Source organism: Heterocephalus glaber, unplaced genomic scaffold, assembly GCF_053883595.1.
Source record: "Heterocephalus glaber isolate CG9 unplaced genomic scaffold, H.glaber_assembly_v1.0 deba00001744, whole genome shotgun sequence".
Taxonomy (NCBI): Eukaryota; Metazoa; Chordata; class Mammalia; order Rodentia; family Bathyergidae; genus Heterocephalus; species Heterocephalus glaber.
Window position 1 is genome coordinate 3,318,287 of NW_028258450.1, and position 13,050 is coordinate 3,331,336.

Genomic DNA, 13,050 nt, shown 5'->3' on the forward strand with positions numbered 1-13,050 from the left:
TTTTTCCATACATAACATGGGCATAGTAATACTGGCTCCTTTGTTAGGTTGTTAGAATTAAGTAAGTCAATACATGCAAAGTGGTAAAAATGGAATTTGACATTAATAAATACTCAGAGTCAGCTGCTAAGTTTCTTGTTCGTTACAGTACTGGTGATTGAACCCAGGGCCTCATGCATAGTAGACAAGCACTCTACCTGTGAACTAATCCCCAAACTCTTTTTTTTTATATATATATATATTGAGACAGGGTCTTTCTTGGTAAGTTGCCCAGGCTAGCCTTGAACTTGCAATTTCCTGCCTCAGCCTCCTTTGGTACTGGGATTACAGGCGTGCACCACTGTGGTTAACTGTTATTTTTGGCGTGAAAGTCACCTATATGTACTTCAAGCATTCTGACCACTAGATGGCCTGTGTGGCCCTGTGAATGAGCCTCCTGCTTTCTAATTTCAGTCACCCCTTGTATGGAACAGATGTGGGGCACACAACCCCAAGACCCTGATAAGCACAGGCTTATCCTGGCAAACTAAGAAAAACACACATCCTCAGAATGGAACCAGGAGCCTTGCACATGCTAGGAATGTGCTCTACCACTGGGCTACACCCCAGCCCCAAAGAACCTCTTCTTTTCTTTTTAATAGCAAAACATTTATTGGTACATTTTAAGCATACATAATGATAACACTCATCGTTGGGAATTTGCACCTGTACATCGTACATCCTGCCTTTCCACTGCCCGCCATGTACAAAAGCTTTGTTTCCATTTTTTCCTTCTATTTTCACTTTTTTTTTCTCTTGTCCCTTCCTTTCTCCCTCCCTCCTCCCTGTTCCTTTTCCTATTCGAACATTTTCTTCCCATCTCCCAATATCTATTATACATTTTAGTCCTTATTTCTACCCGAAAGTAACCTTTTCTTACTGCTCCTCTGGCAGAAACACGCTCACACCTCAGTCCCCGGAGCACGGAAGCCCCATGCAGCAGGCACATCCTTAACTTTGTTCCCTGCCATATTCCCCAAGCTTGGCTGGGTGCCGGCAATACAGGTGATCTCCCCAAAAAGAAGGCCTGGTCCTGTTCTTTCAGAGCTCAAAGGGACAATGAGGTGGCTCTGCCCACACAGGCACACAAAGCAATAAATATCTATTCTTTGGTTGAAGTCCCCTCTGCTGTGTGGCCAGGCCAAGCATGGCTTCTAAGTCTCCATTTACCAATCTATGAAATGGGTACAACCATTAGGTTTACACAAGCAAAAAATGGGCAAAGCATGTGAACAGGCATTTCATGTAAGAGGAAATGCAAGTGCCAATAAGCATACAAAAGTATGCAGCATCCCAAAGAAATAAGGTGGCGTGCTAATTAAAACAGAACAGTTTTTTTCACATAAGACTGTCAAAATGAGGGCCAGGGATTTAGCTCAGGGGTTCCGGCACCTGCCTCACAAGCGCAAGGTCCCGAGTTCGATCTCCGGTACCAAAAAACCAAAAAACAAAGACTGTCAAAATGAAAATGTTTAATAACATCTGCTTTTTGATGAAGTAGAAAAATAGGTACCTCAAGGCAAGAAGATCACTACAAGTTTGAGGCCAGACTGGACTACACAGTGAGACCCTGTCTCAAAAAAATATATATGTAATATAAAAAATACATATATATATATATATATATATATATATATATATATATATAATTACTGTGAGCTGGGCATAGTACATGGCTGTTTTCCTAGCACTCTGGTGGCTGAGGCAGGAGAATCACCAAGAGTTCAAGGTCAGCCTCATCAGCCTGAACTGCATAGTGAGACCCTATTTCAAAAAAAGGTGTAGCCCTGTGGTAGACTGCATAGTTAGCAGGTTTGGTCCAATGCATAAAGAAGAAAGGAAAGAAGGGAGGGAAGAAAGGAGGGTACTGAATGAAGGAAGGAAAAGAAAGAGAAGGTAAAAAGGAAAAATCTGGGGGTTAGGGATTTAGCTCAGTGGTTCTGCCGCCTGCCTCACAAGTGCAAGGTCCCGAGTTCAATCTCTGGTACCAACAAAAAAGGAAAAATCTGGGGCAGCGTTCATGGCGGTGGGTGGTGTCAATTAAGGGTTTTTTTGGTACACAAGGTGCTGGCATCTGCTGTGCAAACGCAAGGTCCTGAGTTCAATCCTTGGTACTGGAAAAAAAATATATATATATGTATGAAAACACAAAGAATATGAAGGATCCATGTCAAATTGATGATTATAAACCCAGCGTGGTGGCAAACGCCTGTTATCCCAGCACTTGGGAGGCTGAGCAGGATCCTTGAGTTAAGAGGGGGCCGGGGATTTAGCTTAGTGGTCTCACTGCCAGCTGTGCAAGCACAAGGACCCAAGTTAGATCCCCTGTACCAAAAGAAAAAAAAGTTAAAAGGCCTTGGGCCGGGGATTTAGCTCAGTGGTTTTGCTGTCTGCTGCGCAAGCGCAAGGACTCGAATTCGATCCCTGGTATCAAAAAAAAAGTTAGTGGCCTTAAGGATCTGAGTTCGATCCGTTGCCAAAAAAAAAAAAAGAAGAGGCCTCAGGGCTGAGGATGAAGGGATGTAGTTCAGTGGCGCCAGTGCCTGCCTGGCAAGTACAAGGTCCTGAGTTCGATCCCCAGTACCAAAAACAACAAAAAAAACCAACAAGAGTTAGTGGCCAGCCTGGGCTACAAAGTGAGTTCCAGGCCAGTTTGAAACACATGGTGAGATCCTGTCTAAAAAAAGAACCCCCCCCCCAAAATATATATATATGAGATGTAGCTCAGTTCGAAGGCACTGAGTACAGAAAAAAATGGGGGGGGGCATGGTAGGAATATGATGTTGATGTTGAAGTGCAAACCAGGACCTGCCATCTGGTGCCGGGCACTGCTGCATCCAAAGTAAACAGAAGCTGCTCAAGAAATGTTAGCTCAAAGGAAAAGGCGTATTTCTGCCATTTCTGCAGAGAATGAGAGGCCACCAAATATGTAACTTTTGGATTTATTTACAAAGAGGTTAGAGAAACACACAGAATCTGGCCCCCCTGTGCACCGGGGAGTCACCATCGTCATAATAAATACAGTAATTCTTAAAAAGAAAACTGGATTGGAATAGCTGAGGGTCACCTGCATTCCCCACTCCCTCTCACAAGAGTGGGGCACGAGATGGAAACCATCTTCCTTCCCTCTTTTACCTCCCAATCCTCCCTCTGTCCAGGGATAGAGGTGAAAGAGTCCTTTCCAGCTGTTGCCAACTCCTACTCGACCCTCAAAACCCCCAAGTCCGTGCTCCTTCCCTTCCTAGGGCACTCTGCAGGCACCGTGTGAGTCAGACGCAGAGTCTCTTACCGGGGTGCCAAGGGGGGATAATCTAGGGGTCCAGGGACACGGAGGGGGCACTTTGTGAATGACAGGGGGCCATATCTGGGCAGGGACAGAAGAAATGAGAGGACTCGGTGACAAGGTGAAGAGCAACAGACCAAGCTTCTACACTAAAGTGGGGAAATTCAAAACGAATCACCCCTTTGCATACGTGGACACCCATGGTACAGATGAAAGTGAGACCCACACAAGGGGAACTTCCTTGCCTGAGAGCTTGGAAGCCAGGGATTCTCCCCCATTCCGCCCTGGGATGGAGCGGAACCCTTCCGCTACACCTGGACCGGAGCGAGGAGTCTCTTTGGAAGTAGAGAACACGGTGGTCTTTGCAAGGTGGGTGTGGAAGGGTCAGCGATCAGGAGTGTGGAGGTACAGAGGCCATGAAGGGGGAGCCCACGCAAACCCGCAGACTCACACTGTAGTCATGACCTTTAGAGAACCAGAACGGAAACGCAAGATCTTTTTCTTCAGCGCGTGGGAAGCCTTGATTTTCACGAAGACTTTGGCCGGGCCTGCAGGGGCCCCTCCGCCCGCACCGCCTCCAGGCCCCGAGGCCGCGGTGGCCGCCACTAGCTGCTGCGGCCACACGAGGCCACCGCTGCCGTCCGAATCGCTGGAGGCCGAGCTAAAGGCAGGCGACTCGCCCTCGCTGGCACTGGATTCGCTTTCCCCGTAGCCGCCACCAACGCCACCCGGGGGCCCGCGGCGTCCTAGAGGCCCCAGGCGGCCGGCCGAGCACTCGGAGTCGCTGCCCGCGCAGCCGTAGAGCAGGCGGCGCTGGGGGGCGGATGGGGACGGGACGGGCCCCGGGGCGCGGGGCGCCGGGCCGCGGGGCCGCCCTCGGCGCCCATCGGGGGCATCGATCTCGGCCGTGGAGCGCCAGCGGCGGCAGGAGCCGGCGGCCTGGGCTGCGAGCGTGGGCGCTGGGCCGCGGCGGGGCCGGGGCGGCCGCGGCTCTTCCCGTTCCGCCGTGGGGTACTTGGGGGGCCCGGGAGGAGCTGCGGCGGCGCGGCCCAGCAGGCTGGTCTCCGACTGCGAGCGCGCGGCCTTGCGTGCCCTGGGCGAACCCCGGCGGCCCGAGGCCTCGGCCATGCGTCCTCGACGCCCGGCGGCCCGGGGACGCTCCCGCGGCGGGGACTGCTCCACGCTGCGGCCGCGGGTCAGCGGCGGTGCTTTGCGGCGCGCGGCGCGGCCAGGGAGCCCGCGCGTGGCGGCCTGCACGGCCGGGATGTACTGCGCCTTCACCAGACGGCCCTCGGCGGGGCTGTCGGGGGGCGAGGGCGCGGCGGGCGACACGTCGGGCTCTGGTGCCGCCTCCTCCCACGACGAGGCCCAGGCGCGGCCCAGGGCGGCGGGGCTGGCGGCGCGACCCCCGGAGCGCTCCACCGAGGGCTCCCGCGCGGGCCGCGCGCCTCCGGGGGGCGGGGACGCGTCGGGTGGCCGCTGGCGCACGCTGTTCTGGCGCCGCGGGGCCACATCCGCGCCCCCGGGACTCGTCCGGGGCTGGCCCGCCCCCCGGCGGCGGCGCCTGCGCAGGAGCTCCGAGATGTAGCCGTCCAGGGGCCGGCCCGCGCCCGCCGCTGCATCGGGCGAGTTGACTGGCGAGCGGCCGCAGGGGCGCGGGCTGCGCAGCGCCACGGCGTGCAGGGGGCTGGGCGTCAGGAAGGGGCCCGCGCGCGCCCGCCGCTCGGCTGAGGAGCAGGCGTCCGGGCCTGCGGAACCCGCTGCCGTCGGGTACGGCGCAGAGTAGGAACGTGGCACCGCCGCCCGAGCGCCCACCGACTCCGGAGTGCAGGGACTGGCGTCTCCTGGGGAGGGAGCGGAAAAGGAAGAGGGAGCGGCTCGCAAAGTCCTTTCTCATCCAGTCTGAGAGGGGCCGGCTGGCTCCCTCCCTACCTCACTTCGGCAACAGCCTGGCTGCACCGGTTCCCTCCTACAAAACCGTTCAGGATTTGGCCTGGCACTGTCTCTAAACCCCATCTCAACCCTGTCTCGTGTAGATCTCCAGGCACACCGCGCTAGATGCACAGAACAGTCAAGCTCCAGCATCAGGACTTTTGCACTTGCCACTTCTGCTTCCTGGGATGCCCTTCCCCGAAGTATGTGCTTGGCCCACTCTCACTTCAGGGAGCCAATGTCACAGCCTCCATGAGACCCTCCATGGTCATATTTTCTTCAGTGCTATTCCGTCTCCAAACTCGAAGGAAGACTCCCTCTTCCTTTTCCCTGGTTTATTTCCTGTCGTACATATAAGATATCTAGTATTTTAGATGTCTTACTTATCTTATTATGTTTCTGCAAGGAGAAGATCCATTCCACGAGGGCATTGCTGTGCCCCTCACTCCTAGGACGGTGTACGAGAGCACAGAGTAGGGGCTCAGAGACCTACTGTGTAAATGACTAACAGCAGTCCCTGTTCACCCAGTGACCACCTCTTCAAAATTCTGGTGCCTGAGGGCAGAGGCCCACTAAGTACTCAAAACATCCCTATTCATTACCAGAGGCCCCAAAAGAAGAGAGATGTTCAAAAGTCACACGAAGAGGGAAGGTCCCAGCCAGAATTGGAGTCCAGGGCTGACTCAGAAGTGTCCCATCCTCTGTCCTCTCCCTGGCCTCAGGGCCCCAACCCCATCCACCTTACCTAGGGACTTGGGCCTCTCGCTGGCATAGATGCCCCGGGGCTCAGAGGGACCCAGGCGTCCATAGGAGCCAGATCCGGAGAAGCCACTATCCCCACAGAAGGTCGAGGGTGGCGAATCTGGGCCTCCTGTGGAATTGGGGTCTTCATAGAAGCCTGCATTCCAGGGAGAAGCTGAGAAACCGTCAGGGATGGGGAGGTGAAGGGGGGCAGGGAGGGACTGGGGACAGTGGGAACAATTGGGGGGGTCCCAGGAAGGCCCTCCCCTCCCCCGTGCTCACCTGAGCTGCGCCCGCTCTCCTGGTCCAGGCCCCCTGACTCCAGGCTCAAGTCTCCCAGCTGCTGGCCCAGGTCCCAGATGAGCCCGGGCAGGGCCTCCTGAGGACGTGGAAGGCAGGGTGGTCACAGGCCTTCAAGCCTCTGCGCATCTTCTTTCCTCTTAGAAGGCCCCATGTCTCATCCCTTCCCATTCGCTGACTCCCTGTCTGCACTCTCAGCTCTGTAACCCCTACTAGATCGAACTTCAGGGGTTGCTGTAAGGACACCAGCTGTCATAAAACCTGTGGCCAAGACCCAGCGGATGCCTTAGCCTTTGGTCTGCCACCTCCCAGTCTTTGACCTTCCTTTCTTGTTTTTGTTTTGTTGAGACAAGGTCTCCAGCGATGCAGTCCAGGCTGGGCTTGAACTCATTAGCTAGCCCAGCTAGCCTTGAACGCTCCTTGAGATCCTCCTGCCTCAGCCTCCTGAATGCTGGGATGACAGGTGTGCAGCTGACCTTCCTATCCTAGATGCTTCCATCTCCCCTCTTTGTCTCTGATCACTGTTGGAAAGTCCTTCTGCAAGTCTTCCTTTAGTGCCTCCTGCTGCAGGCGATTCCTTCATATGGATAAAACAGACCAAGCCTACAACTCTGATCCACCTTCCGGGCACCGCAGCAGTGACCCCCAGCTCTTCCTGGTCCGGTGCCTTATGCCCTAAAGACCACCCCCTCCCGCCCTGGCTGCCTTCCTACCAAGATGCATCTCCTGGGTGCCCAGTGTGTCTCATCCCCATGAGTAGCCATGGCCTTTTAGGGGGTGGGGGCCAAAGCAGAAGAGACAGAGGTGCCCAGACACGAGGCCACTGGGAAGACAAGTCAGAGCTGGGGAGGCTGCAGCCATCTGTGTGGGGCCAGAGGTAGTGGCCTGGGCTGGCGGTTGAGCCTGAGACAAAAGCAGCCTGTCTGGCCTTGGCGGGAGGAGGAGGGGCGGGAGGGCAGGCACCCAGCCTGCCTATTTAGGGCAGAAAGGCTGGCTGGCTCCCACAGCCTCTTCCCAGCCTCCGACTCCTCCTTGGGCACCCCACCCCGACAGAAGCCCCCATCTGGACCTGTTTATGTGAGAAAGGTTAACAAATCATCCAGTCTGGGCTTTACCCTGGGTAGTAGAGAAGCTCACAGAACTCAAAGAACAGCTAAATGGCGTAGCATCAAGGGTAGTTTAAAAAAAATCACAGGCAAGCAAGGTGTAGTGGCCCATGCCTGTGATCCCAGCACTTGGGAGGCTGAAGCAGGAGGATAGCAAGTTGGAGTCCAGCCTGAACAAGTGAGGGAGGCTCTGTCTCAAAATAAAAACAATTTAAAAGGGGCAGGGATGTGGCTCAGAGCTAAGGCCGAGGGTTCAATACCCAGTTCTGGGGGGAAAAAATTGCAGGCCGCCCAAAGCTGTCCCATGTCATGCTGTGAATCTGCCTTGTTCCTAGGCTCCAACCATGCTGGCCTCCTGCCAGGTCCTGGGACAGGTCTGTGTTCTCCTGCCCAGGGAGTGGCTCCCCACATACCCTGCTGGCTTACACCTGGCTCCTAGAACACCACACCAGAAGCCCTCCCCTGTTGTTCTGCCACCACCCTGCCTTCTTCTACATAGCAGTAAGGACCTCTTGACTTGAAATTTTGTATTGGGGTATCTCTTGTTTATGTCTCTCTAGGATATCATCCCTAGGAGGGTAGAAATTTGTTTCTGTTTTGTTTGCAGCTGCATCCCCAGGCCTAGCACAGTGCCTAGCACAAGGAGATGCTCAGGACATATATGAAGGAATGAAGGTTTACAGTGGGCTACTATACAGCCATGAAGATGCAGTAAGGCAGATGCCTGTGATCTCAGCACTCTGGAGGCTGAGGCAAGAGGATTACTGCAAGTTCAAGGCCAGCCTGAGCTACATAGTGAGACTGTTTCAAAAAAAAAGGGCGAGGGGGAGAGATAGAACAAGGCAAATTGCTGTGTAGAACCATTACCAACATACAGCACTGGTGGAAAGAGAAAGTGCAGAATATGTAACATGCAAGCAAATGACTCAGAACTACAGTCATGTGTTAATAATGGGACACAATTTGAGAAATGCATCATTAGATGATTTCATCCTTGTGCACACATTACAAGCCAGGCGTGGTGGTGGATGCCTGTAATCCCAGCACTGGGGAGGCTGAGGCAGGAGGATCACTGTGAGTTTGAGGCCAGCCTGGACTACATAGCGAGACCTTGTTTCAAAAAAATCACAAGAGGGCTGGAGATTTAGCTCAGTGGTTCTGCTGCCTGCCTCGAAAGCACAAGGACCGGAGTTGAATCCCCGGTACCAAAAAAAAAAAAATCACAAGAGTTTACTTAAAGATAGCTATAGTGTCACTAGGTGACATGCTCTTCTAGGACTCCTATACCATACAAGTTCACTAGTGATGAGAATGTCAGTGCCAGACACAGCTGTACCTGGGGGCCTTGTTAAAACCCAAACTGAACCCCAGCTGCGGAGCTTCTGACCCCCATCTGGAGTAGGGCCCAAGAATTTACATCTGTAACAAGTCCCATGGGACAGGAGAAGCCTTTGAGAACCATAGACATAGTCTCTGGGACCTCGCTTAAGACAATGGAATTAGGGGGCCTGGGATTTAGCTCAGTGGTTTCGCCGCCTGCTTCACAAGTGCAAGGACCCTAGTTTGATCCCCGGTACCAAAAAAAAGAAAATGGAATTCGGGCCAGGGATTTAGCTCAGTGTTTCTGGCGCCTGCCTCGCAAGCACAAGGTTCCAAGTTTGATCCCCGGTACCAAAAAAAAAAAAAAAAAAGAAAGTGGAATTTGTAAAAAGCAAAGCTTTTTCAAAAGCTCTGCATTTCTTTCCTGGAACATAACCTCCTTCTGTAAGTAGATGCATTGGAAGAGATTTAAAAGAACTCAAACCAAGGTGCCAAGGGCAGGGACCCCAGGAGAGAGGCTGAAGGTAGGGAGTCCGTGAGGGGTGGAGAGTGGATGGTAGAAGGCACTGTTTCAGGAGGCCTGCTTGGCACCACGTTGCCAGGGTTCAAATTCAGCTCTGCCATTTCGCGTCTCTGAGGCCTTGGGTGGATGACTTTGCCTCTCTGGGCCTCAGAGTCCTCATCTGTAACATGGGCATCATAGAACCTGTTCCTAGGGTTCTTGTGAGGATTAAATCACTTAAAAAAGCAATTCCTAGCCAAGTGCAGTGGCATTGACCTGGGATCCAAGCTGGTTGGAAGACTGAGACAGGAGAATTGCAAGTTCAAGCCCAGCCTGGGGAATTTAGTAAGACCCTGGCTCAAAATAAAAAGGGCTGAGGGTGTAGCTCAGTGGTATACCATTTGCCCAGCATATGCAATGCCCTGAGTTCAATCCCCAACACCACACATGCACACCAGTTCCCCTGAAGCACTTAATAAGTGCTACCCTGCATTATTACATAAAAAGAATAATTAAAAATATTACATGCATAATTAAAAATAAATGTAAGATGATAGATTTGGGGATAAGCGTTGCAGGTCTCATTTCAGTTCTTCCGATACAAGGAGAGGAGGGGTTGGGGGAAGAGACAGATTAGTCTAGGGTCCTCTTCCCCAGTATCTAGGCCTAGTCTATACCCCCAGACTCCCTTGTCTGTACCCCCAGTTTGGCAAGCCTGACCTCATTCCTTCCAGCTGCCAAAGGATGAATCTTTAAAAGACCAGAGGTTCTTGGCCCAAATCTTGCTTCCTGCCTCCCCATAATGCTCCTCATCAAAAGGATTTTATTTTATCTTTTGCAAACCCTTCTGTGACCAGGCTGTGGAGCTCAGGCGGGGTTCACAAGAGTGCGGCTTGGGCCTGGGTAACCTGGAAACCCCTTTGCCCAAACCTCCCCACACCTTTGTTCCTCTCCTTACATTCCTCTAGTCGGTGTCCAATGCCCTTTTATCTCTGTTAGGAAGTCCTTCTGCAAGTCTAACTTTAGTCCTGCTTGCTGAAAGGGAGCAAAAGGGCCCAGAGATTCCTGCCCCCAGGACCCAGGCCTATTTCTGGAGCAACACCCCTTGTCTTTACCTGGCATCCTCATCATTCCCATTAGAAAGTCAAGTCTAGCTTCAGTCTTTCTTTCTTCAAAGGGAGTGTATTCCTGGGATTGGGATGGTGGCGCCCGGTAAGTCTCATAAGACAGGGGCTCAGGGATCGGAGGAGGCCCCTACCCCCCCTTCAGAAGGACCCAGGAACCCCCAACACTAGGGGAGTTTATATTTAGCGTTTCTCTGCTCCTCCCTCCCTGTCGCTGTCTCCCTGCCCCCTCTCCGTTACCACCTCCCCGGGCTGGGACGAGTTTGACTGTGGGGGACAGGGCTCTTGCTACCACTTCCCAGGGTGGGGGTGCTGAGGGGGAGGGAAGGAGCAGGGGGCTCGCCTCCTGCCTGTGCCGCTGGGGCGGAGTGGGGTAGCGGCGAAGGCCCCCACAATGGGGCGCTAACTTCGGGAGGGGGCGGGGCCTCCCACAGCTGTTTCTGCTTGCTAGAAGAATGTGCAGGGTCCCACTCCCGGCAGGGGGAGGGGCTGGGCGTCCGCGCCGTCTGGCTGCAGTCCTCCGCCCCACTTCCCATCTGGGGAGGGGGCAGCCGAGGTCAGCAGCAGGGAGAGCCCCCTCCCCCTCAACCTCGGCTCAGGTTTCCCCAAACGGGAAGCTCTGACCACACACAGGCTCGGGACGGCGGTGCGAGGGGAGCCAGGGTCTGTGGGCTGGGGGGGAGGGGAGGGAGACTGGGACGTGGGGCAGGAAGAGAGCGAGGAGGGGTCGAGGCGGACCGAGAGGCAGAATCAGGAGAGGGAAGCCGAGCCTGAAAGTCTCGGAGATGCGGCGGCAGGGACAGAGGGAGGGAAGCCAGCAAGGTCGCGAGGCCCTAGGAATGATGGAGGGAGGGAGAGAGGGCTTCTTGAATTTGGAGACCTCTGCTCATTTCCAAAATCAGACTCCCAGGAAGCACAGAAGTGAGGCCTCCTGGGTTAAGGAGGGCCGGGACCAAGAAGGAGAGAGGAGAAATGTCACCAGTCGGTCAAGCTGCTGCTGGGCTCCTCTGGGACCCCTGCTTCCTCTCAGCGGTGGTCCGTCCCCCAGGAGGCCCCAAGATCCCCTCCTCCCACCCCGCCCCCTCGGAGATCTCCAAGCACCAGGACTTAGGGAAGATGGAACCCGGCTGCGGGGCCCAGGGGGGCTCAGGTTTGGATCGCGGCTGTGTGACCTTGGGTGAGTCACTTCCTCTCTGAGCTTCAATTTCTTTCTCTGTAAAATGGGGGACTATCACCTTCTATCTCCCAAGCCACAAGAAAACTGCGTGCAAAGTACTCGGACCCGACCCTGACACATACTCGGTGTCCAGAGGGTTTTGTTTGGGGAAGGGAGCAGAGGATGGAACCCATGTGCCTCAGGGGCCCCAGCATAGCCATGCAGTACCCCTCCCCCGATTGGGGGGCGGGGCGGACAGGAGCTGCCCGCCGCCCGGACTCCAGCATCTCAGCCCTCCCCCCTCCGTGGCCACCCCTCAGGACGGGTGTCTGAGCATCCATCCGAGACAGACAGACACGGACGAGGGCGGAGGAAAGGACGGACAGGCGGTCCCTCACCAGCTGCTCCTCCAGGGCCGCAGCGGCCCGGCGCGCCGCCGCCGCATCCTCGTCCTCGTCGGCGTCCTCCTCGTCCTCGGCCTCGGCGCCCCCCATTCCGGGCTGGCCCAGCCGCAGCGCCTGCTGCACGCGGTACTCCTGCCTCTCCCGGAGCCAGTGCAACTCGCAGAGCCCGGCCAGGCTGCCCTCCAGCCATCCCCGCAGCCGGCCCCGCTCGGGGCTCACCGGGAACGAGAAGGCCCGGATCATGGCTGCGGCCCCCCGCCCCAGCCCAGCCGGGCCCCACGGCCACCCCTCTCCCGTTCCCACCTCCCGCCCCAGCAGCCCGCCTGCCCGCCCGCTCGCTGGCCGGGCTGTCACCAACTCATCTGCATAGGCTCCCGCCCATTGGGCCGCCCACCCGCGCCTTATCTGCGTGGACACGCCCCCAGCGGCACAGCAACCGCTGCCTATTGGCCGGTTCGCTCCCCTACGAAGATGCTCCGCTGTGCCCCCCCCCCCCCCGCGCCGCCCAACACGACGCATGCTCGGAGCTACCTACTCACACCGCTTTAGGGCCGCCTCGCCAAGCCCCGCCCCCGTGCGCCGGCTTTTGGGCCCTGGCAACGCCCCCTACGCGTCACAACAAAGTAGGTTATTGCTCCAATGCCATTGGTCCATGCCTCCGGGTCCTGCAGCTGGTTCCGCCCCCCTGCGGGCAAACTCTGACTACCATTGGACTGTCCAGGAGCGAGAGGATGGGTGGTCTATAAATAGAGAATGGGTCCACGTGACAGTTTGGCAGCTGCTCCCACCTCCCCTCCCTATCTTTCAGCTTCTGTCGCTGCGCAGGGGGAGGGCAGGATTAGAGGGTCGAGCCCTGATCTCCCCTCCTCTTCCAGGAAGCCTTCCCAGAGCCTCAGCTGTAAAACAACACACATCTTCGGATAAAAGTGTTCTTCTAAGTAATGCCAGCTCCACTGGCATGAGACACTTGGTTTAACGTCCTTCAGTTGCTGTCTTGAAATTCTTTTGAGTGAGGGACTCCCACATTTTCATTTTGCACTGGGTGGGCAAATTATATAGCCAGTCTTGCTTCTGAGAGTTTTAGATCAGTTGTATCCCAAATTCTGGAATTCGAAGACCCTGGATGGAAGATTCTACAATCTG

The 13,050-nt window shown here is 55.3% G+C and overlaps 1 protein-coding gene across 4 annotated transcripts; it reads right to left on the reverse strand.

The window, feature by feature from the left end:
- Positions 1 to 2,965: 2,965 nt before the first annotated feature.
- On the reverse strand, positions 2,966 to 12,293 carry Dact3 (dishevelled binding antagonist of beta catenin 3). Of its 4 annotated transcripts, none has more exons than XM_021245930.2 (4): positions 11,902 to 12,290; positions 6,278 to 6,374; positions 6,000 to 6,125; positions 2,966 to 5,166 (listed from the first exon to the last, which is right to left on the reverse strand). In XM_021245930.2, exons 1-4 carry the CDS (start codon positions 12,148 to 12,150, stop codon positions 3,770 to 3,772), a joined length of 1,869 nt encoding a protein of 622 aa, XP_021101589.1. In that variant the 5' UTR covers positions 12,151 to 12,290; the 3' UTR covers positions 2,966 to 3,769. The 4 variants fall into 4 exon arrangements, with proteins under 4 accessions (XP_021101589.1, XP_021101588.1, XP_004867149.1 ...); XM_021245929.2 differs by having other exon boundaries at positions 6,000 to 6,170; XM_004867092.4 differs by having other exon boundaries at positions 6,000 to 6,152; positions 11,902 to 12,288.
- Between the last annotated feature and the right edge of the window lie 757 nt (positions 12,294 to 13,050).

Bases quoted from the DNA above. Each gene is read 5' to 3' on its own strand.
- Dact3 (XM_021245929.2), bottom strand. From the start codon at position 12,150: ATGATCCGGGCCTTCTCGTTCCCGGTGAGCCCCGAGCGGGGCCGGCTG. The intron at 6,375-11,901 runs GTGAGGGACCGC...CCACGTCCTCAG, and splicing joins CGGCCCTGGAGGAGCAGCTG to GAGGCCCTGCCCGGGCTCAT. The intron at 6,171-6,277 runs GTGAGCACGGGG...ACGGTTTCTCAG, and splicing joins GGAGAGCGGGCGCAGCTCAG to CTTCTCCCTGGAATGCAGGC.